The 22,680-nt window shown below is 55.1% G+C and overlaps 3 protein-coding genes across 5 annotated transcripts in view; all 3 read left to right on the forward strand.

Moving 5' to 3' along the window:
- The first annotated feature begins 60 nt into the window (after positions 1-60).
- Positions 61-6,623, forward strand: CNPPD1 (cyclin Pas1/PHO80 domain containing 1). Its single transcript, XM_014888082.2, has 8 exons — positions 61-376; positions 561-663; positions 3,059-3,140; positions 3,706-3,826; positions 3,917-4,045; positions 4,223-4,284; positions 4,526-4,643; positions 5,171-6,623. Exons 1-8 carry the CDS (start codon positions 308-310, stop codon positions 5,801-5,803), a joined length of 1,317 nt encoding a protein of 438 aa, XP_014743568.1. The 5' UTR covers positions 61-307; the 3' UTR covers positions 5,804-6,623.
- Positions 6,624-6,761: 138 nt separating this feature from the next.
- SLC23A3 (solute carrier family 23 member 3) lies at positions 6,762-12,208 on the forward strand. Its single transcript, XM_014888083.2, has 13 exons — positions 6,762-6,945; positions 7,447-7,659; positions 7,927-8,087; positions 8,603-8,697; positions 9,034-9,107; positions 9,404-9,585; positions 9,739-9,862; positions 10,177-10,324; positions 10,405-10,658; positions 10,851-10,956; positions 11,031-11,198; positions 11,401-11,496; positions 11,680-12,208. Exons 2-13 carry the CDS (start codon positions 7,552-7,554, stop codon positions 12,009-12,011), a joined length of 1,848 nt encoding a protein of 615 aa, XP_014743569.2. The 5' UTR covers positions 6,762-6,945; positions 7,447-7,551; the 3' UTR covers positions 12,012-12,208.
- Positions 11,158-22,680, forward strand: part of NHEJ1 (non-homologous end joining factor 1) — a 44,853-nt gene continuing 33,330 nt past the window's right edge. The window contains exons 1-6 of one of the 3 annotated variants that reach the window (XM_088168179.1): positions 11,158-11,198; positions 11,401-11,496; positions 14,217-14,402; positions 15,246-15,455; positions 17,815-17,953; positions 19,419-19,477. In XM_088168179.1, the coding sequence (XP_088024305.1) occupies positions 14,217-14,402; positions 15,246-15,455; positions 17,815-17,953; positions 19,419-19,477 (594 nt within the window). In that variant the 5' untranslated portion in view covers positions 11,158-11,198; positions 11,401-11,496. Of the gene's footprint in view, positions 11,199-11,400; positions 11,497-13,541; positions 13,639-13,815; positions 14,103-14,216; positions 14,403-15,245; positions 15,456-17,814; positions 17,954-19,418; positions 19,478-22,680 lie in introns of those variants that run through there. The other 2 variants (XM_014888093.2, XM_014888092.2) reach the window with 2 other exon arrangements.

Below are 22,680 nucleotides of genomic sequence, written 5' to 3' on the forward strand. Positions count from 1 at the left end.
AGGGACCGGCGGCCACTGCCGCCGTGCGCGTGCGCCCGGGGACGGACGAGGCGGTGGGGGGGGTGGGGGGGGAACCGGGTGACACCGGCCGCGCGTGCGCCCGGCGGCGGGAGGGGCGGGGACCGGCCGCGCCCCCGCGCCGGAACAGGAAGGGCGGGCGGTGGCAGTAAGGCTGGGAGCGGCTCTGAGGGCTCCGCTCCCGACACTGCGCCGGGCCTCGGCCTCGGAGCGGACCGGCACCGCGCCCGCAGAGCCGACCCTTTATCCCGAAGGGCATCTGTCAGCCCCTGCCCTGCGAGCGGGCAGAATGGAGCTGGACGAGCTGCTGCTGGATGAGGAGGGCACCTTCTCCCTCAGTGGGTTCCAGGAGTTCACGGTGAGTATCTGAGGCCTAGCCTGCTCTTACCAGGCCCTCGGGGTGACCTCTCCTGTCCCCCGCTCCCGGGGGGCTCCATGTGGCCGCACGCCCCGGTCCGGTGTAGCCCTGAGCTGTGTTGGGGTGCAAAGCACGGTATGAGGAGTGCTCTGGGCCTGCCTCAACTTCCTCTGTCTGCCTTCAGTTCCTGCCCAGGCACCAGCAGCTGAGCGAGAGAGTGCGGAAGCGACTCTATTATGGCTGGGACAAAGACTGCAGCCTGGATAATCTCTCCAGCCCCGTGGCAGGTGGGTTGCTGATTGTCCCCAGATGGGAATGCTGAGTCAAGGGGGTTGGAAGTAGCCCAAGGGGCCGAGACCAACAGGTCACCTGCTTCCTCCTCAGTGCCAAATCCCACCCCTGCCCAGCCTTTCTCACTCAGTGCAACACAGTAGGGCAGGATGCCGGAGCCTCATGATTTCTGTTCTCTGTTTTGTTGGCCCGTTGCTGCATTTTTGACATCTCACTGGTGTGTAAAGTCCTTTAGATTGCTTGCGAATTCCTTGGCAGAGCAGGTTGTGAACTTGTTCCTGATGAAAGCTGTCTTAGATAATTGCTTGTGCTCTGCAAAATACTCAGGGCTTTGCTCAACTTCTGGTCGTGAGCACCAAGGTGACAAACTCTTACTATGTTTGTCTGGATTGCATTTTTTTTTCCTGTTGATTCAGCAGTGTTTTGGGGAGCAGTAGAACATGGCTGGGTTAAGGCTGAGGAGCTGGTGCAGGTGATGGTGGAGAGAAGGGGAAAAGGGCAAGCAGTGGTTTGCTAGAGGGCCCTCACTGTGTGGTTGTCTCAGCATTTCTATTAGCTGCTTGCTAGGGAAACGGTGTGAAGTTGCCAGAAGGCTGTGTGTGATATGCCTTGGTGAGGAGAAGGATGCTGAGTGTGTGGTGCAGGGCATACCCAGGCAGAGCAGCCAGCTGCCTGGGCGCTGCTGGAAGTCGTGAGTTCCAGCACAAGCAGTGTGAGGGAGGCTGCAGGCTGATATTACACTGGGCTGCAAGGTGGGACTGTTTCATGGATAAAAGTTCAAAGGATACAGTCGTGCAGGAAAACTGTTGGGGGATATCAACTGTAAGGATTGCCTTGCACTCAGGAAGTGCCATGGATCCAGCAGCTGGGGGCAAGAGTGGCGCATGGAGAATGTGTCCATGGGCTGATCTGCTTTTACAGCCTTCCTTCACCAACTGCTTTCAAAAAACGGGGCGCAGGACTGTGGCATCTGTCTTGGTACAGCTGTGTCATGGCAAGTTTATGGCACTGTTCTCAAACAAGATAGAAGCTTGTTGGGACAGTGGAATAGCAGGAAAAGGTCTTTGGTGTTGGGGGTTGGTCACAGAAGGTGGTATGGAGCTGGCTGAGGAGAGAAGTTGAAATGTGAATTTGTTCCTTTGGAAACAAATCTGTAACCACACTCAGTGGTTAGTGCTGTGAGATGGGGAAACTGATCATCTGCTCTCCATTCCTTCTAGGGCAGGACATTGTTGTGAGTTGGATTTGTGGGCTGAAGAATTTGGTTTCATATCAGGACAGAGCCTGTAGGGATCACTTGGGGTTTTGGTGCTGCCTCTGTGGTGGCCAGGAAGGGGCAGAGAGAGCAGCAGCAGTGGGAGAGGCTGGGAGCAGCCAGTGGGTGGCTGGAGCTGTTTGCCTGGTTGTACATCATAGTAGTGGTGTGGCCTGGATGGTGTAGGGAAGTTCCTTAGAGCAGTGTTTTTCTGAGCTTGGTGGCTGATCTTTAGGTAAATCACTTTGGATGTTAGTGCATCCTCTTAGTTGCTGGAGAGATGTAGAAAGGAGGAGTGCGGTGATGCTTCCCCAGGTAGCTGAAAATGCGAGGCTGCTGAGACAAACTCTGCTCTCAACTTTATCAGCCAAGGGCTCAGAAACAAAATGGAGTTGAAGTTTCATGTCTAAAGCACTTCTTGTCTAGCATCAGACTGTAGTGCTGCTTGGGATGCTCCCAGCTGGTCCTGTTGTGTAGGGAAGTGAGGTGGGAGCTGCTGGAGCCATCTGCCAGTATGTGTCAGTGTCTGGCCTTTTCAGTGCGTGAATGCTTAGGCATGTTCTTGAGTGGCTTGAAAGCAGGCTGAGCTGCAGTTACACTGTATCACTGCTTTGATACCTGTTAGAGCCTACAGACTGCTGCTCACATGGGTACCTTGTACTTCGTCATCTCAGCAGTGCTGGGGCTGTGGTGTAGGGGGAGCTGGATCAGTGCTGATGAGATCTGGAGGAGGAAGATGCTGCTGGTTGGAGGGGAGCAAAGAACCATAAAGATGTGGTGAGACATCAGATCCAAGAAGCAAGAAGGCCTACAGAAGGGCTGTCTGAGGTCCTGCAGGATGAGGGCAGGGTGTTTCTCTGCAGCTGACGGCCAGTGGTTCCCCGTGACACAGACCTGCTGATCTGGCACTGCTGCAGGGCCTTGGTCACTCACATCCTCTTCCTGCTGTGATCTGCCTGCCCTGCATGTTTGTTTGTTCCTCACATGTCCCTGACCTCTGATAAGGCCTCGTAGTTTAAATTAAACTTGCAGGGCTGAGCAAACACCAAGACCTGGTGGGCTTGTCGGGAGAAGGGGAAGGGTGGGCGTGGACTGGGCCACATGGAACTAACTCTTTTGGTGCTTTTCTGTCCTAGATATTGCTGTGGAGTTGCTGCAGAAAGTGGCTCCCAGTCCTATCCGCAGACTCCAGAAGAAATATGTGTCTCATGTATCTCGGTAAGAAGCAAAACCTGTCCCTTCATGTCCTGTGTCAGAACTTGGAGCTCTGGTCTTACCTGTGACTCACTTCTGTCCTCTGGGCCAGCCACTGGCTTTATGCCTAGGCCTGATGAGTGTCAAAGAGAAGTTGGAGGCATGGACAGCAGGCACAATGACCTCCTGATGCAGCTGGCTTTGAGTTTATCCTGCTCACTGGGGTGCATATGTGCTCTTGTTACTGGGAGTCTGTACTGGCTGGATCTGCAGCTCCCAGGGTAACCAGGTTTGAACCTGGAGTCTCCTCTTGGCAGCTGAGTGCTTGCAGCATGCCTTGCTGCAGGCAAGGCTGCTTAATTTGGAGCTGACTGTGCCTGGGAACAGAAACCAGGGCTTTCTGCTCTCCACCCTGCATCCCCTGTACTTTCTGTTGCTGCAGCTCAGGACAACTGGCATGGAGCTGGCAAGGCTGTGACCTATCTAGCGATTTGCTAAACCTTTCTACTGTCTGCATGGGGAGGGAGCAGCCAAGTCGTGCCCTGGTGCCTGGGACCTTTGTAGCATTGGTTCTTGTCCTGTACTACAGGGAAGCTTGCATCTCGCCCTGCTCCATGATGTTGGCACTGGTTTACATTGAGAGACTCCGGCACCGGAACCCTGAATACCTCCAGCAGATCTCATCTTCAGACCTTTTCCTGATCTCCATGGTGAGTGATGGGCAGGGGGGTAATTGAGCTGGAGGGAAGCCTTTAGGAGCGCAGTGGAGGCTGAGATCTTGTCCTTTGTGCTACTTTTAGATGGTTGCAAGTAAGTACCTGTATGATGAGGGTGAGGAGGAGGAGGTGTTCAACGACGAGTGGGGAGCAGCAGGGAAGGTGGATGTCCAGACCATGAACACACTGGAGATGAACTTCCTGAGTGCCATTGTAAGTGAAACTGTCACTGCTGTCAACTGTTTCACAGAGTAGGGGAAAAGAGACATTAAGGGTAGTCTGGATTCCTGTTTTTCCTTGACATGCTCTCATGAAGGGATAGAGAAAGATGTGTCTGGGTGCTGGGTGACTTGCCCTGACTGCACTGACTTTTAACCACTGTCCCGGCAGGACTGGAGTCTCTACACAGATCCTCGGGAGCTGTTTGAAGTGCTGAGCTGGCTGGAAGGACGGTAGGTGTCTATGGTGGGGATGGTCCCTTTATCTGTGTTGCAGCCTGGCTCTGCCCTTGCTTGGAGATAGCCCTGCTGCAGTGAAATAAGAGGTTAGGACACTTGTGAGCCTTAGCTAGACTCTGCAGCTGTCTTCTACAGAGCTTAAGCAGGGTCTTCTCTAAGCCTTCCTGGGCTGAAGTTGCTTTGAGGAAGGTCCATATCATGTTCACCATTCCTTTTTTTTTTTTTTTCCTTGCAGTGTGGCTGAAAAACAGGGCATGTGGCGTGGCTGGTTTACCTACACAGATTTGTGTGTCCTCATGGAGCAGTCCATGTGGCAGCATGTGCTGGGCCAGTTCTACCAGCAAGTGGTTAAGGTAAGGGCGTAGGAGAACAGTTAATTGCAAGACCGTGGGACCCAGCAGACTGTGGATTTGGAGCAGGACTCTCTTTTCCACTGGGAGCAGCACCTTGGTTTATTCCCTGTTAAAAAGGGAAGCTGTCAGAAGATACTGATTTGCAGCTGCAGATTTTACCTGAGGCACTGCAGCCTGGTGCTGGGTAGTGTGCCCTGTGCGGGACTGCAGCCCCACAAGTCATGGTGCAAGGACATGGTGGTGGCATGGAGGCAACTGGGTACCAGCCAGGATTTTGAGCAAGAACTGTAGGCTTTTAGGTGGGGTATTTCGGTTTGTATTTAGTTTGGTATTTTTATTTAGGTCCAGCTTTGGGCAGGCTGTGTGCTGCCCATTATTAGCAGTGTGGCTGCCTGCCCTCAGCATCCAGCCCTGGAGCTGGTGATGCTTTTTTTCCTATCATGGCTACTGGGTTGATCATGGCCATGCTACGTCGTGGGGGGTGGTGCTGCTGGGGGTGTCTGGACTAACATTTGCCTTCTTCTTAGCTGGCCTGCCTCCTGGGTGTGGTGTACTTGACAGGCTTCGCAGCCATCTTCGCCTCCATCACTGTAGTGCAGCGGTCTGTGTGCATGAGGAGTGTCAGCACTGCAGCTCCCCGGCCTACGCTGTTCCCTGAAGAGGGAAGGTGCCAGCTGGATGCCCAGCCAGCCCCGACCCCTGGCCAACCCCAGCCTGAGCTGCCCAATGTCTCCTCAGCCAGCTGCACCCGTTGCCTGGGGCAGAATGAGTTGACCAAGGAGCCACGCCATGGAGGTGTCACAGCGACTGCACTCTATCTGTGGGGCAGCGTGATGACAGCTCTGTCCTACTCAAAGGCACCTGATCTAGCCCAACACAGGAACCTCCCACATGTTTTTTTCCGGAAAGTGCCCACAGCCTGTGAGAGATCTAATCGTACCACCCCCACTGCAGCCCCCAGCCAGCCTGGCTCCTTCGGACTCGCCGTGCTCCCAGCTCCTCCGGTGCTTCACTGCCACACTTGCTCAGCCACTGCAGGCCCCTCATGGGATACAGCCCCCAACCGTGAGGACTGGCTGGACCCTCTGGGGCTGAAGCAGTGCTTCTTGCACACTGCTATGGATCTCAGTAGAATCAAGAGCTTCATTTTTCCCAGCTAGGAGTATAGGACAGCAGCCCCTTTCCCCTTCCCTTCTAGTGTGGCACAACTCACTTCCTTGCACTTGTGGGACCCCTGATCCTTGGGACTGCATGGGGCTCAAGGCCCCTGCATTACTTGCAAACCAGCACTAGTGTCCCCCCTAGGGCAGGGATGTTCTTCACTTAGGGGCTGCTGGGACAGGTTGGGATAGAGCTGGCTTGCTGGGGTGGGAACTTAATAGCTGGAGGGTAAATATGGGTTGCCTTTGGGCTGGGGTGCTTGTGCAAAGGGTGTATTGTACCTCTTCCTGTAGTGAGTGGTGTTGGACAGAGGTGGCATATGGGATGTTGGAGGCTGGGACTGTGTGTGCAGGGTGGAGGGGCTAAGGTAGTGACCCCAGTGAGAAGGTGGGGTGCCTGGGGTAGGGGAGAAGAGGTTGAAGGAGGTGGGAGTGAGCTGGCTGGTCATAGCAGTATTTACATTTGGGGACTGTTAGGCCGCTTCTTGAAACTCACAAGAGTGACACCAAGCAGGTACCCTGATGTGGCTGTGCCCCACTGGGCTTCGTGGGGATTAGGTGTGGTTAGGGCTGAGCTTCCTTATCCTGCTTGTGTTGGGTGTTTTGAATCTAGGGTGCTCTGTGACCCCATCCCAAACCCCAGCTGTCTGTGTCTGTGAGAATACAGTGCCTGACTGCTCCTCAGAGTAGGAAGAAGGCACCTTGTCTCACTGACCAGGCCAGCTCATCATGCCCCTTCTTTTTACTGTGGATTTTACACCTGTTTTTCACTCTTTTGTAGATGCAAATCTCTTCCAATAAAAGTAGTTCTTGCTGTGTGCCTGCCTTGTCCTGCTGAGCTGCTCTATACTGGTAGCATGCCTGCCCCAGAGTGGAGCCACGTCCATGCAGCTGTGCCTGCTCCTGGAGCCACTGTGAAAGACAGATCCTAGGTGCTGCCAGTGAGCCAGGAGACATGCAAGGCCTGTCCTGCAGTCTCTCTAGTGACAGGAGGGATATCAGGTCTGGTGCAGGCAGGGACAACAGGAGAGAGGAGGATCCCCATCCTTGGGAATGTGGGGAATGCATGTTCTCCACTGCTCTTTGCTCTCCAAAGTCTTACCTGTTAATGAGTGAGCCTTGAACAGCAAGGGCTCGACCAGGTCAGTGACACAGCCCTGTCTGCCTCTTGACAAAAACAGGAGCATCCCTTGCCTGTGTGCCCTTGGGATCCTTTCTGGCCAAGCAGGCAGCTCTTGTCCCTGGCATCCTTGTTCAGTGGCAGGATTCAGTACTCTCCTAGGAGAAATGGGGGTCTATTATATCCCCCACAGAGACCAGGCTGGACCAGGAGGGCAGTGGATGTTATGCTGGGGAGAAATGAACATGAGCAGGGAATACTGAAGCTGCAGGATGCTGCTGGTGGGAATAGTCTAAGCACATAGAGGAAGAGGTGGCCTACCCGGTCCTTGCCCACAGAGGCAGAGATGGGCTATCCAGGCTGTGGGTAGTTCACACTGTAATAGTGTCTGAGAGCCTGCTTGTGGTAGGCCTGTCACCTGGCCCTTGTGGTGACAAACCAGGGTGACACTTGCATTCCTGGCCATCAGGGCAGGTTACTCACCAACTCAAGTTAATGGCTAACCCTGGGGCAACTCCTGCAGAAGGTGGAAGTTCAGCCATATGAGGACTTGCGAGGAGATCTTGGAGGTGGAAGCCTGCCCACCCTCTGCACCGAAAACTGGGAGCAGTGTGAGGAAGGCAGCAGCATGAATGGGGGCCATGGCAGAGCACCTGGAGCTGGGAGCCCCATGCTCACATCCTCCTCCTCCCAGAAAATGTGCACTTGGATAGTGAGCTGCTGCTTAGCCCTTCAGGTAAGGGGGGACCACGGTGAGCAGCCAGAGAGATGGGATGATGAGGCGAGGACTGAGATCCTCTCAGATTGCAGGGCAGGGGCTGCATCCTTCCAGGCACAGGGCATGTAGGGCTCTGGTCAGTGTGTGCTGGGAGGGGAGTGGGCAGTAGTGAGTCCTGCCCAGGTGGTGTCAGTGGACATCCACCCTCCAGGGGCACTGGGCATTGGGAGCTGCAGCTCTGGGTGCTGCAAGGAGTTGTGACCGCTCCATCTCTTCCCTGCACAGCACCTGGCTGTGCAGACCTCCTTGCTCTGCATCTTCCACCTCCTCCTGCTGCCAACCCTGCCTCAGGAGCCACCTCATGCCCAGAACACCAGCAAGCTGCTGGCACGAAGCCTCTTTGCCTGCGGCATCTCCACAGTGCTGCAGACCACCCTGGGGAGCCGGTGAGCAAGGGGGATGAAGGGGGAGCAGCTGTCACCAGGAGGGGGGTGATGCCACAGCAGGTCATGTCTGTCTCCTCCTGGGATGTGGGAAGATCAGCTTTGCTGGAAGTGGGAAGGGGCACAAGGAAAACCTCTTTGCGCTGCATCTCTGCGCAGCTGTCACAGATGTCCTCTCCCTCTCACGTACACCTCTAGGAAAACTGCTGTGCTTTCCTTCTAGCTCCTCACTGCCTTGATCCAACATCATACACAGCTCCTTCAGACCATCTGATCCCTGTGCTGTCCACACAGGCTGGCTATGGGATTTGGCAAAGCCTCTATCTCTGCATCCATTCCATGTGCTGTCACTTGGAATGTACTAGGGCACATGTAGAATATGGGGTAACCTCCTGCCACTTTGGGGTTATCTGCTTCCTTTCCCACCCCTGTTCCTCTGGCAGCCTGGGCTTTTGGAGCAGCCCTGTTCCCTTCCCTGTCTTTCCTCCCTAATGTGCCGTTGTTGTTCCCTTCCTCAGGTTGCCACTGGTTCAAATCCCATCCTTTGAGTACTTGGTCCCTGCCATGGTGCTGAGCTCCCACCTGTCCCCTGGTGCGAGCACAGACAGGAATGGTAAGGACAGCCCTGGAGGCTGTGTCGCTTCGGGCCTGGGCCATGCTGGTGCCAGGGGAATGGCAATGATGAAGTGCCTGGTAGATGGAGTAGGGATGAGGGGTAGCAAGGGGTCCTCCCTTCTGGCCCTTCTGGTGATGGTGCACAGCACCCTAGTCACTCCTGAGGGCACTTGCAATGTAACTGGTTACTTCCCCAGGGCCAGGGCCTATAGAGACAAGAACGCTGGCACACTTCCCCTTCTGCAGCCAGCAGCCTCCTTACTGCACCCTCTTGGACACAGCTCCAGGAGTACAGGATACGCGTGTATCACATCCTTCCAAAATTCCCTTCCAGGCACAGCCATGGCCAGTACATGCCTTGTACCCCATTGCAGAGACACAGGGAATTGGGCTGACTCACTGCAAGAGGTGGGTGCTTCTGTGCTGGAACGGAGGTCCCTATCCTGCTCCATCAGCTTTCCACTTGTTACTCATATCTCTGTACCCCCAGTCCCTTTTCCTGAGATTTGCCATGAAGAGAGGTGCGAAGGCAATGGGGATCATGATGTGCGTCCAAGTATATGTTTCTCTGTGCTTGGGGTCAGCAGAGCACGTGAAACAAGTGCTTGTTCCCAGCTGCTGGGGCAGTGGGAATGTGGCCAAGGGAAGATGTTGGACTGCTCTCCATGTATCCTACCCCACAGGCCCATCCTTTCCTCTTTCAGGTCTCTGGAGCAGTGATGATCTCTGGGCTGATTCAGTTGGTGCTGGGAGTGTCTGGCATGTGTGGGTGGGCAGCACGACACTGTGGGCCCATGGTCCTGGCTCCCAGCCTCTCCATCATCGGGCTGTCTGCATACAAGGAAGCTGCTTTCTTCTGCTCCACTAACTGGGTTGTAGCACTGCTGTATGTGAGCCCAGGGATTGTACTGGTGGGCGGGTCCTGGGGCTTTCTTTCCCCAGAGGGACAAGGATGGGGCACCTCTGCAGTGCATGGTGCACTTTTGGGGCCCCATCACTGACTGTGATGCTGTGTGGTGATCTGTGCTCACTCTTCTAGGCTCATGCTCCTTGCTGTCACCTTCTCCCAACACCTGCGGTCCTGCCGCCTGCCCTTCTGCACCTGGCCCAATGCTTGGGAGGGCTCCACAGAGTATTCAGTTCCCACTCTGCGCACATTCTCGGTACTGTGGTTTGTCTGCTCTCTCCACTGTCACCAGCCTTCTCTCTTCAAGCCTGGCTCTTTGGTGTGGGTTTAGTGAGACATGGAGCACAGGCAGGGATGAAAAGCTCTGGTGCGGATCCCAAAATGTGGATGCTTCTGGGGAAGTGCTGGGGACCTAGAGTTTTGGAGCAGAACAGCTTGGGATGCTTCCTGCAGGGGTAAGGGGAGATGTGGCATGACTCCATGGGACATGTGACAGGACAAGGATGGGGTGCTGGCCAGGGCAGGCAGGGGAGGAGGATCCTCTGCTGAGGGTTCCCTTTTGCCTTGCAGGTACTGCTCCCATTTTCTGGTGTCTGCACTGTCTGTGCCATCCTCAGCTACTTCCACGTTCCCTGGGAATCAGTGGATGTGACCATAGCACAGCTATCCTGGGCCAACAGCACCTTCAATACCCCTTGGATTCGCATTCCCTATGCAGGTGGGGGGCAACAGGGATGAGTGCAGCCATCCACGTTTGGACAGGACTTCTATCACCTGTTCCTTTTCCGTCTGCTGCAGGAGACTGGAGGTGGCCGCTGCTCACCCCCCGGGCGCTGTCAGTGGGCATCGCCATGGCCATCGGCTGCAGCATGAACTCTGTGGGCTGCTATGTGCTGTGTGGGAGGCTGCTGCGTATCCCCCGGCTCCCCCCTCACGCCTGTAACCGGGGGCTTTGCATGGAAGGGCTGGGCAGCCTCCTGGCGGGACTTCTGGGTACCCCAGGGGGCACAGCCTCCAGCATTGCAAACACCTGTGCCACTGGCCTTACGCAGGTATGCCAAAGAAGGGGGAAATGGGCTGGCAAGGGATGGGGAGGCAATTGAACAGGTGTGCAAGGCTTGTAATTGCCAGGCTGTCACCGAGCCAGTGCTGGGTAAGGCAGGTTTGTGTAGCAAAAGGGGGGCGGGAGACAGAGCAGAGGGTGATGCTACACATCCTCACTTTCCCTCTCTTCTTTTTGCCAGGCTGGCTCTCGCCTCTCGGTGCAAGTAAGTGCCCTGATGTGCATGGTGCTGGGCATGTCCCCGAGGCTGGCAGGGCTCCTCACCCACATCCCACTGGCAATTCACGGTGGGTACCCTGCCCTGCCCCTTGCTGCGGCACCTGCAGCCTGCCTGGCACTGCCTGACTCCTGCCCCTCGCAGGAGGGGTGCTTTGTGTAACCTACGCCGTGGCTGTGGGCACGGGGATCTCCTACTTCCAGTACACAGACATTGACTCAGGGAGGAACATCTTCATTGTTGGCTTTGCCATGTTCATGGCACTGTTGGTACCACGGTGGTTTGGCACGGCTCTGGCTCCCCTGGCCACAGGTATGAGGGATGTTCCCCTGTCAAGGCAATGCCTTGAGTCCCATGGCATGGTGACCATATATCTCCAGTGTTCTGGGAGGCTGGGTCAGCTCATGGTAGCAGGCAGCTACCTCTTCAAACCCTGATTCTGCCATGGCTACTCGTGTCCCTTTTACTTGGCTGGACTGGGACCTCCTGGCTGATTCTGGTACTGTCTCTGCAGGCTGGATGCCACTGGACCTCCTCTTCCTCTCCCTGCTTATGGTCCCTGTCTTCTTAACTGGATTCTTGTCGTTTTTTCTGGAGAACACAGTCTCAGGTGAGGGGCTGCTCTAGGTGCTCTGCATATACCCTGCTCTGAGGACTGGATCTGTCTATTGGGGCAAACCACCAGCTCTGCCTCCAGGCAGTCCTGCTGAGGCTGCTGGGGCTGGTGTGGGCTAGGAGGATGCGCCTTAGGAGGGAGGGGCTCTCATTTCACTGCCTACCTCCCTCCTTGCAGGAACACTGGAGGAACGAGGGCTGCTTTCTGAGCAGCCATGGAAAGCCAGAGCTAGTGACTGTCACCTCCATGGAGAGAGTGGGAAAGCCAGCCAAGCATATAGGCTTCCCACTGGGCTAAGGAGGCTGCTGCCATCTTTCTGCAAAGCCTTTCTGTGCTGCTTCCTCTGCCCAAGGAGTGAGGAAGAGGAGGAGGGCAGCTGTGCCACCGATGAGGGGACTGCTGCCCCGGGGGAAGGGACACACCTACTCCCCAAACCCAGCTCTGGGGAGCTAGAGCCAGCAATAAGGCCGAGCCAGACAGACATACCTGCATGGCACACTGTGGCCTGACCCTATCATCTGGGGGCACCTGATGTGAAAACAGGGCTGTGCTCTCAAGGCAGCTTGTGAGCCACTTTGCTCCTCATTTCCGAAGCCCTCGAGGACTGGAGGAACCTGAATTTCCACCCTCCTACTATAAACCTGATTTCCCTGCTTGAGAGCAAGATATAAAAAAACCTTCAACCAACTTTGCCTTTTCCAGGGGTTTTCTTTCCAGATGGGATTTATCTAGGGGCTTCTCTGTTGCCTTGAGGACTGTGCCTGGAGGGCAGGACTACCTGCAGCTGCCACTGCAGCTGAGGATGTGTGTACCTCTACAATCCACCATCGCTCTGGTGCTAGGGGAGAGTTCAGTGCTTTGGCCAGCCCCAAAGCACTGTCACTCTGCCTATGCTCACCTTCTGGCACTGTGCTCAGGAGCAACTAACTCTCCACCTCCTCCCTGCGATGTCCCAGTTGTGCCTATGGCCCTTTGCTGCCCATGGCACCAGGTATATACTAGTGCTCTGGCACTCCAGCATACTGCAGGCTTGGGGTGCAACTCAGCTCAGTTTCCCAAACAATGGACGTCAGTTATATTAGGAATAGGCCCAGTAGTGCTCACCATATAAATATACCCTAGGCATTGCTCTTGTGCCTACACTAGCCAATAGTGGATTTCCTTGGAGAAGAACATCTCCCTCCACCTGGTGCCAAGGTGAAACACCCAAAGGTGGATGCAGGGTGGGAGGGAAGAGGTGGCACTGTATGTGCAGGTCCCCAGGTGTGACCTCTTTCTCTAGCTCCCTGTGACCCCCACAGCTGTATGCAGCAGTGTAATGCTAACACCCTGTGAAGATCCAAACCCTGTGTGAAGACTACACTCCCATGTCACTGCCCGGGGAGGCGGCTGCAGCCTGCCTGCTGGGGAGAGGGTGTGCAAAAAGTGTAAATGGGAGACTCGGTGACATCGGGAGCAGTTTGTGGGCCCAGCCTGGACGGCCTCAATGCACGGTGTGCTGGTGGGGGATTACAGTCAGAGAATGGGCGATGAGGTTTGGAAACTGGAGGTGTGTGGTGTGTCAAGCTGGCACAGTGCTGCCCAGAGCCCAGGGCTGGGGACAGAGGCACTTGCAGCCCCAGCTATGCAGGGCTCGCTGTGGTGCAGCACCCTGGGACAGCAGCGGTGCGGGTGTGTGCCCTGGCTATGCCTGCTCCGGCACTCCGGGGCTGACGAGTAAAGCTGTGGCCGCTGCCTCTCCGGCTGCAGCGGGCCCCGTACCCGCCTGGGCACTTGTGCCGGGACATTTCGTAGGAGGCGCAAGCGCAGAATAAAGTCCTAAGGCATTTCGGTCCCTATCAGCATCTTGGCCGTGGCATCCCTTGCGACAATCGCGGACGCTCTAGACGGACACTCGGTTCGCTGTCCTTATGAGCAGGCAATGGAACACCCGCGTATTCCCGAGGGCTCAGTGGAAGGGACGGCAGCTCCCGGAGCGCCAAGAGCCGCCCATCCCGGCGTGCCCCGGCCCGCACGCCGCGGAAGAGAGCAGCATGCCGGGAGCTGTAGTCTGCGCTCGCCTCCGGCCCGGCGCCGCTCGCCGCTCGCCAGCCCGTGCCTCTGCATTTGCCGGCCGCCTGCTCCTGCTGCCCTTGGGTAATGCTGCGGCTCCGCAGAGCCCCAGGCCGCGGGCACCCCGCGGTCGCTGGGTCCCCGAGTGCTCTGGGAGGCGTGGAGCCCGTCCTAGGGAGGAGCGGGAAGCAAGGGTGTGCTGCCGGCACTCTGCCGGTGTCGCTGCCGGCACGGACGGAGCGGGCTGCCGTGGAGCGCAGGAATGGGCTGCCCCAGCAGAAGGAGGGTGCAGCACCCTGATACCCGCCTGGTGCCGGCGGGGCAGCCTAGGTGTTAATTTCAGTAGAGTTCTTGCCATGGTAACGCCAGCAAGCACCGGGTACCCAGGCAGCCGTTCCACTGCCGTGCGCGCACTGCTGCATCTGGGGTGCTTATTGTGAGCTGCGGCAGGAACTGCCCTGCAGAAAGCTCCCAAAACACACTCCCCAGCTCTGCTGCTTGCAGATGTGACTAGAGCTGGCTGAGTATCCTCACTTCTGTGCTGTCAGGTGGGATTGCATCATCAATGGGCCAGCCAGGACTGACGGTCCCTGTGAGACTACCCCAGGGAGCAGGTCTTCCTGGACGGGCGTTGAGGCAGAGACCTGGTTGTTCTCTTGCAGATGGAGGGCTCCGAGGAACTGGAGAGCAGCCTCTTGACCCAGCCCTGGGCTTCTGTTCGCTTTGGAGAGTCCACTTTTCTTGCCAAAGTGTGCTTCAGGGATACTGGCTATATCCTGCTGATCTCTGACCTCAGCAGTGTCTGGTACGAGAGTGCAGATGCCGAGGCTGTGGGACAAAGGTCCAAGGTGAGTGTCTGAAAAGGCCAGGGGCCTCCTTTTCTCCTCCCAGCAGCTGACATGCCAGCATAAATTGCTTGGTGACACAATGGCTGTTGGGTCTGACTGGGCTTGGGTGCAAATGCCCAACCTGGGAAGTCCCTGTGTGGTTCTGCCCAAGCCCTGTCACCGCACTTGGGCAAATACCCTTCTCCTGGGAGAGAGGGCCACACTATTTAACATGCCTAATGTGGGTCTGCATACAGAGGCTGGCACAGTCTCTTCACTTGTGGGCTGGATGGGCAGCTGCTTTCCCCAGGGTCAATGTACTAAAGAGGAGCTTGAAACAAGGCTGCCTTCTACTCATGACAGAGAGATTCTGTTCACATTCATAGCTAGTACAGTCTCTCATGGGGCATCCTGTCAGCTTGGCCCCCCAAAATGCATGGAGCTGTGCCTCATCTCCTCAGCCCACGTACCCAGGCCCTCACGTGCCATTGGAGTGTCACATAATGCTGAGTGGCTGGTGGCAGGAGGGACAGGCAAATGGCTGCAGCCGTTCCCTAGCTCTGGCAGGTTGTCCTGCTGTTGGCTCTCAGCCAGACTGTGGTGCTTGTGGTGTCATGCAGAACAGATGTGCTAGTGCAGACCGTTGCACCCTGCCCATCCTGGACTGGCAGGATAGGGGAGTCTTTCCAGCATAGGTGGCTTGGGAGAATCAGTGGGGAATGTCATGTCAGAGAGCTGGAAGCCAAGGCCCAGGGATGGCTTTTTGCTGTGGAACATGCAGTAGTTGGACTCCTTTGGTGCTGGGATTTCTGCTGGTTTTTTCCCCAGTGCTGTGCTGTGCCCCCTAACCTTGCCTTTTCCCAGGAGCTGAACAAGCGGCTGACAGTTCACGTGTCCTCCTTCCTGAACCACTTGAGCAACCTGATGTGCCCTTTGCTGGCAGGACAGCCAGGTGCCACCACCACTTTCTCCTGCCACCGCTCTCCCAGTGGCCTCAGGCTGCACGTGAAAAGCGAGCTGTCAGGACTGCCCTTCTACTGGGACTTCCACTGCTGCCCTGCTCCCCTGGAGATGGTGAGCAAAGCTGCAGAGAGTTCAGGGAGGGGACTGGCCAATTTAAGGATTATCTCCTTATGCTTAGAGGCTTTTAAGTAGCCTACAGTAGACTGTAGATTGCCTGACTCTGCCTTCTGCCTCTCCCAAGGCTTACTATCCCCATTTCTTCCCATTGAGGCTTTGGATTGTGTCATGCAGCGATACAGGGATGGCCCAGCACATACTGCTGCTGGGACATGAGTGAAATGTCCTTGTAAGAGCCCTGGAGTTCTGCATCCAAATACGGGGTGTTTGGCGCAAGAAAAACATTGATGTTAGAGGAGGTCCAGAGGAGAGCCACAAAGATGATAAGAGGGGTGGAGCTTGTCTCCTGCAAAGGTGGGTTGTGAGAGATGGGATTGTTTGGCATGGAAAGAGAAGGCTCCAGAGAGACCTCATTGCAGCCTTCCAGTACTTGAAGAGGGCTTGTTGAAAAGAGGGAGAACAGCCTTTTACATGGGCAAATAGTGATAGGATAAGGAGAAATGTTTTTTAACTAAAAAAGGAGACCTTTAGATTAGCTGCTAGAAAAAATTCTTCATTATGAGAGTGATGAGGCACTGGAACAAGCGACTCAGAGAAGTTGTGGATGTTCCATTCCTGAAAGTGCTCAAGACCACGTTGGATGGGGCTTTGAACAACCTGATCTAGTGAATTATACTGAAAGTCCCTTCCAAACCAAACCTTTCTGTAATTCTGTGTCCAGTGTGAAGTGATGCCCTGCCAGCACCCTGTAGAGCAGAGTGATGCTGTTCTGTTTAGGAGCAAGCCACGAAGCGGGGCACAGGGCAGCAGGTACCCCCAAATGGTCTGTCATGACGGGCGGAATTATAGCGAAGTCTCTCGGCTTTTGAGGGTTTGCTCTTTCACGGGCTTGCCCGGCATGTTGCGTTTCCAGAGGCAGGCGCTGTGCCGGGCCCTTGCAGGTGGGGCAGCGCTGCGGCCGGGGCTCCCCCCGGGGCTCTGCGGCCCTGCGCGCACAAGAGGGCGCCCGGCGTCCGCGAACCGCCCGGCGGAGCCCCGGCCCCGGGCTGGCCCCGCGGCTCCCGGAGCGCCGCTCCCGCCCGGGCCCGCTGCGGGGCGCGTCTCCTCTGCCCGCAAACGGCTGTGCTTGGGCATCGCTGGGCTCCCCACCGCTGTGGGGGCTGTTCGCTGTCATGGTTGAGCTGGAGAGCAGGTAATCGGGGTCTCGGCTTGGCTTACCCCAAGAACTTGATGTCCCTCCTCGGGCAAGAGGCTGAGCTGAGGTGGTGCAAAGCCCCTGTTCCCGCCTGCTCCTCTGCTTTATCTTGGATACGCACTGGATGTCTGCAGGACACCATAGAGGTGGGAAGCAGCTGGGGTCCTGAGTGTGGCTGGTGTGGATGCAGCAATAGGCACCAACTCTACCCCAGCCAGGGGCTTGAGGAAGGCATAGAACCTACCTGGCTTGGCCCATCCCACCTCTGCTGCAGGTGGTGCACTCCAAGTGCTCCAGTGGGTGATGGCCATCACCTCTGGGGTCGTATTTGGGGGTGAGCAAAGCACAGAGCCCACTGTGGGCTTGCTATAGGAGTGGGTTTGCTGGTCTCTAACCCATGGGCTCAGCCTGGCCACAGAAACAAGGGGCACGATAGGTTGGGGGATCTCAAATACCCTTCCAGAGACCGAAGGAGGTGATAGGAGAGAGGCTGCTTTCTGTGCCTGCTGGGCCAAGGTGGCCCAGCTGGGCTCCAAGACAAAGGACGTGCCCAGGGTTCTGCATGGAGATTGTGTAGGTGTAAGCTTAGGGGGTATCCTGGTGGGCTGCAATGGGGAGCATGGGCAAGCCCTGCATGTTGGGATCTCTTTAGTTTTTGATCTTACCTCCCTGGCAGTGTCTCTCCTGTTCATCAAACCAGTTTGACACCTTGGGTCTTTCTAATTTTTCACCCAGCCGTGCCTGTTTCCTGCATAGGAACATGCTATGAGGTGTGCAGAGCCATGGGGAGGGTCTGGGGGGCACATGGGGGGCTCTCTGTTTCCTGTTGCACCCCAGGTGGTGGGTGGGGCACTGCTTATCCCTGCACTCTGTTTCCATCGGGCTCTTCCACCTAAGCTCTCTCGTGCTACAGCCCCTAGCTGTGAAAGGATGGAGCTGGGATGGAGGGATGTGTCCCACAGCATCTGGCCTGCCTTCTCCCACATCTTTTGACCATTTCCTGCTGGATATGGGTGAGATGTGGGGTATTTTGTGGAGCCCTGTGTGACCTGGACTGCAGCTCTTGCTAAGACCTTGCTGGCTGCCCTGCTTTGATCACTCTGTGGACAGCTGTGTGCCTCCCTAGACCTTTCCTAGAGCGTCCTTCCTCCATTGTAGGTGTTCCGTCACCTCGTGCGGCCCCTGATTCACATGAACCTGGCGCTGCAGTACCAGGTGCAAGAGCTGATTTCCCTGCTTCTCCAGAAGGATGCTGAGATTGAAGATTACAGGGAGAGTGGGGCCACTCTCAGCAGAGGTGAGGAGGGATGCCTGGGGCAGGTAGCGAGTTTCCTCTTTAGCACTGGGCTGGCGTGCTTTGCTCCCTCTGGCTATTACCCAGCCAGGCTTGTGTTTCATGTTTAGCTGAGCCAGCAGCATAACAGTAGCCAGAAGGCTGGGAGCAGCCTCTGGGGAAAGCTGGGGGAGGAACAGCCCTTGACCGATAGCTGTAGAAGTTGGGGAGTCGCCAAGGGGCTCTCCACTACTCTGAGAGCACCTGGCTGGTCCCCAGGAGCCAGCGGGGATGCCAGCAAGGGCTGACCCTGCAGTGGTGTCAGGCTCCCTTCCCAAGTGCAGTAGCTCACGGAGTGCTTGGAGAGCAACCAGGGGCTCCTGGCTCTCCCGAACATGGGAAGTGCAGCTGTGCTCATGGGCCCACTCCAGCACCCAGCCCACTCTGCCATCGGGGTGATGGGCAGACAGTAGCCCTCTTGGGTAGGACATGGGTCAGGACCTGCTGGGGGAGCCACCTTTGGAGGTGGTTTGTTCCCCACCCATGGAGGTTGTCTGGGTTTTTCAGGTCATCTCTTGCTACTGCCACACTTTGTCCTGCTGCCACAGGTGATACCTGCACTTCTGCAGGAACCTTGCACCCTGAGCATGCAGGGGCTAGTGGGGGCTAGCCCGAGCTTGTATGTCATGTCCAGGAAGATATTCTGGTCCAGACCTTGTCCCATGACCAGTGCCCCATCGCAGGAATGTGGATCTGCCCTTTAGGTGTACTAGAGCAGCATTGGCCAGCTGCACTTCCTTCTGTCCTGCTGCGTGCAATCTCTGCAGGGCTTGGAGCAGCCTGGACAACATGTCTTGGGTCCAGGGACGGATGCTGGCGAGCAATTGTCCTCTCTTGTCCTTTACTTGGTACAGGGCAGAAAGACGGGAGGAACCATTGCACCCTAGTGGCTGAGCAAATCCAGCCAGCTGCTTCTCCAGACCACATCCTAGCAACAACGTGGAAAAACCAGTGTTTTGGACAAGGTGCAGAGCAGAATATAACAGGGGTTTGTCCCTGTCCTGCAAGAGGAGGACACAGGCTAGCTCACCCCTTCAGATGAGCAGCTGGACAAACAGTGACTTGTCCCATAGACTCAGACAGCTTGTTCCAGTTGTAAGATTTGGGAATGGTGTTGAGCATGTCCTGCCACTGTTCCCTACTCCTCAGTGCACAAGTGCTGGGACAAGTGTGGATGGACTATTGGCTCTGCCTGGCTGTTGTATACATCAGCAGGCTCAACCAACTTCAACTTCCTTGCCGTCCTTGCACCTTCTGCTAACCAGGTGATGTGTACCTAGCCCAGGAGGCCTGCTGGTGTGCCCTGCTGATTCTGGGAAGAGCATGCTGGAGCTTTTCCCCTGCAGCATCCTCACCCCATGGTCAGAGAAAGGAGAAGGGCGGGAGGTCTGGCCAAACCTGCCCAGGCTGATCCCTCTCTACCTTGCAGACCGCCTGAAGACAGAGCCCTTCCGGGAGGAGACATTTCAGCAGAACTTCATGGCTGAGGTAAGGAGTGGTGCAAGTCCTCTCTCCTTTGCCACAGGGGTGCTTGGAGCTGTCATCAGCAGTGTGAGGTGTGCCAGGCAGGATGGGAGCACTTATGGGGATAGCTAGACTTGCCTAAAGAGAGGCCATGCCCTCCAGCTCGCTCATGACCCTCTTTGTGTCCTTGCGCCTCATCTCTAGGCTAGCAGAGCTGGGAACATGCCTGATATGGCCAGATGGGAACTACCTGGTTGCTGGGAGCTGCCAGAGGTGTGAGCCAGGTGGGCTGCTCCACAGGAATGTGCCATCACTGGGGCATATTCACCCACCTCCCACACTTGCTCTGGACCTAAACTTTGCTGCTGATGACAGGCAGGGATCAGGTGAATGAGGAGAAGCCATCGCCTTTTAGTTCACCTGTTGCTTTTAGAGGTGACTTTGCAGTGACACATTGCGGGGACAAGAGCTTTTCAGCATGTTATCCATGCTCTGCTTATCACTGTCCCCTTGGCATACAGCTCTAAAATCAAACGTGCTTCAGAGAAACTGGGACTGGAAGGAGAGAGTCTTTGATTCTTTTGCATTACTGGAAATCATCAGAGGAGCACTAAAATGATTCAAACTGATGTGTCAAGGTGAGAAATGCTTGATGCCCATTGATGGACTCAGGACGCTTCTGAGTGTTCCTGTGCTTGCTGTGAAGGCACAGGAGTGGGGAGCAATGGTACCTGCTTGGGACCAAGGAGTCAGCCAGGGTGCCGTTGGTATCACGTGGGCTTTGAGAGGATGTTGCTTTATGAGATGAGCTGATGTTCTTGTGCAGCCAACAATAGATGATCTGCAGGGTTTCTAAAAACTAGAGATGATCCCTCTTTTACATGGGAGGCATTGCATCCACTGCAGGCAACTTTTGTTTCCCCTGAATTATGAAGGATAGAGATGAATTCACTTCTGGGCTGTGACTTGAAGATTGCCTAGGGACCAGTGATCATGACCAGATTACATTCACCCTGGGCACGGAAAGGACATTCCTAAGCAGTAATTTATATCCTTCATGCCTTGAAAGAGCTAATTTCCCAAAGCAGGGGGAAAATTATGAGTGAAATCAGTTCAGAGGAAACATTTAGATAGAAAAATATGAATGAAAATGGTGAGCTCTTTCAGAAGAATTTCAGAAGCCACAAAAAGCCACAATTCCACAATCAAGAAAAAGGGCAGTACTGGCCCAGAGCCTGTTCTGGTTCAGCGACAAAGTGAAGGCAGCAATTAGAAATAAAAGAGCAGTTTATAACAAATGGGAGAGCGGGAGTAGATAGCAATCAATATAAATTAGAAATTATGAAGTGTAGAAAATGGGTAACAGAAGCTAAAGACATCAGGGAAAAATCATGGCGACGAATAGAAGGAAAGGCTTTTATTTAGTGTAGTAGGAGAAAACCCCAAGCTCCAAGCAATAGGATAAGCTTATTAGTAGGCAGAGGTGGTAAAATGATTTATACTGGATCAGACATGGCAGAAGCAGTTGGTAAATATTTCAGTGCTGTCGCTGGGAGGGTGCAGGCAGATGTGCCAGGATAGGGGGATGATGAAGTGTCTTTGTAGAAGAGTCATCTGAACATCTGCTAAAGATGAGCATCAGGCTTGAAATTCAGAGTTCTCCAAGAGCTGGTAGGGTGTGGGGCTTGGGGGAAGATTCAGAGTGGGCAGGAGGGGAGTGAGGCAGCCCTGCACAGAGCCTGGCAAAAGCAGCTGGTGTGGAGTACATCTGGCAGAGGCTGAAAAGACAGGATGGCAGATGGTTTTGTGTGTCCTGAGAACAATCCAGGAGCAGTGTCTTGGAGCCAGAAAGGGAATGGAAGGCTCTGGGAGATGCTGCCCCTCTGCATCATCTGGTAGTCAGGGCTGAGCACTGGCTGCAGGGGAGAGGCTGGTAGAAGGATGCAATTGTGCATTTGTTCTGCTGGGAGGGTGTGTGTCCTCTGTGCATTCGTCCCATTTTTTATAAACTCGCTGATGATGCCATCCTGCAGCAATGAGCTGTGAGATGTGAAAGGCTGCTGTCTTTGGTTTGAATGTGGTACTCCATCGTTCCTCCTGATGCCTCCTACGTCTTGTGTTAGTGAGAAACACCAAACATGGCTTTTCAGCTCTTTGCCAGCAGAACTGGCTCTTCACTCCAGTCTCTCTTCTCTCATCTTGCAGCAGAAAGGTGGTCTGGATGACCTCATGGTCTCTGTGCAGTTATTGCAGAGCCTCCAAGCAATTTAATACTCTATTTGTCAGCTCCTGAAAGGAGAAGCACAAGGAGCTGGAGTCCCTCAGGACATGCTGCGAGGAACTGGGAATGCTGCGAGCAACTTCCATGTCTAGATTTTCAAAAAGATGCTGGACAGTCAGCACAGAGTCACAGGAATGAATTGAGGACTGGGGAGAGAGTGTGGCATTGAGGGACTTGGAAGGGAAGAGCTCTGTCTAGCTTATCAGACAGAAAATTCAGAGGCGCCTTGATTACAGAGTGTGTGTGTCTTTACAAGGAGAAAATGCTGGTTAGTGGAGGGCTCTCTTTAATCTTGCAGAGAGCAGTGGTACACAAGCCAGGCACTGGGAGATAGAGCCAGGGAATTTTGAGTTAGAATGGAGGCACTTGGGTTTGCTCTTGCCAGTGGTTGGGGAATGCTCCCAAGGGCAGTGGTTGATCCTCTGTCTCTTAATGTCTCCAAAAGTGGACCAGGAGCCTGCCTGGGAGAAAACCAAGTTGCTGGGTTTGGTCTTGGGATGTGCATGGTTGAACATCAGTGGACAGAAGGTCAAAAAGAGTCATCTATTGGCCCTTCCAGTATCTCCAGCTGTGAAATGGGGCTACAGGTTGTGGATGTTTGGTTGTGTTAAGCACCCCTTGGCTGGAAAGAGATTGTGATGATGTGGTCCAGGGCTGGATGTGGGCAAGTGCTCCACAGCTTTGCTCACTTCCCAGATATTTGCTGTATCCCGCATGGAGAGGAAAGGACCTGTCAGTCCCTCAGGGCAGAGCTGCAGAGCCTCTCAGCTTAGACATGCCCTTCATCTGGACTTGTGTGCACTTGGCTGTCCAGGGCATTTTAACTAACCATGGGGAGTTTTCCAGCAAAGCCCTGGTAATATTTATACGTTTAGGAAATGATGCTTTCACACACACAGTTTTTGGCAAGGGTTCACTGCTGAGCAGCTGCCTGGGCTTGAGCGGA

Source organism: Sturnus vulgaris, chromosome 7 (genome assembly GCF_052056855.1).
Source record: "Sturnus vulgaris isolate bStuVul1 chromosome 7, bStuVul1.hap1, whole genome shotgun sequence".
Classification (NCBI taxonomy): Eukaryota; Metazoa; Chordata; class Aves; order Passeriformes; family Sturnidae; genus Sturnus; species Sturnus vulgaris.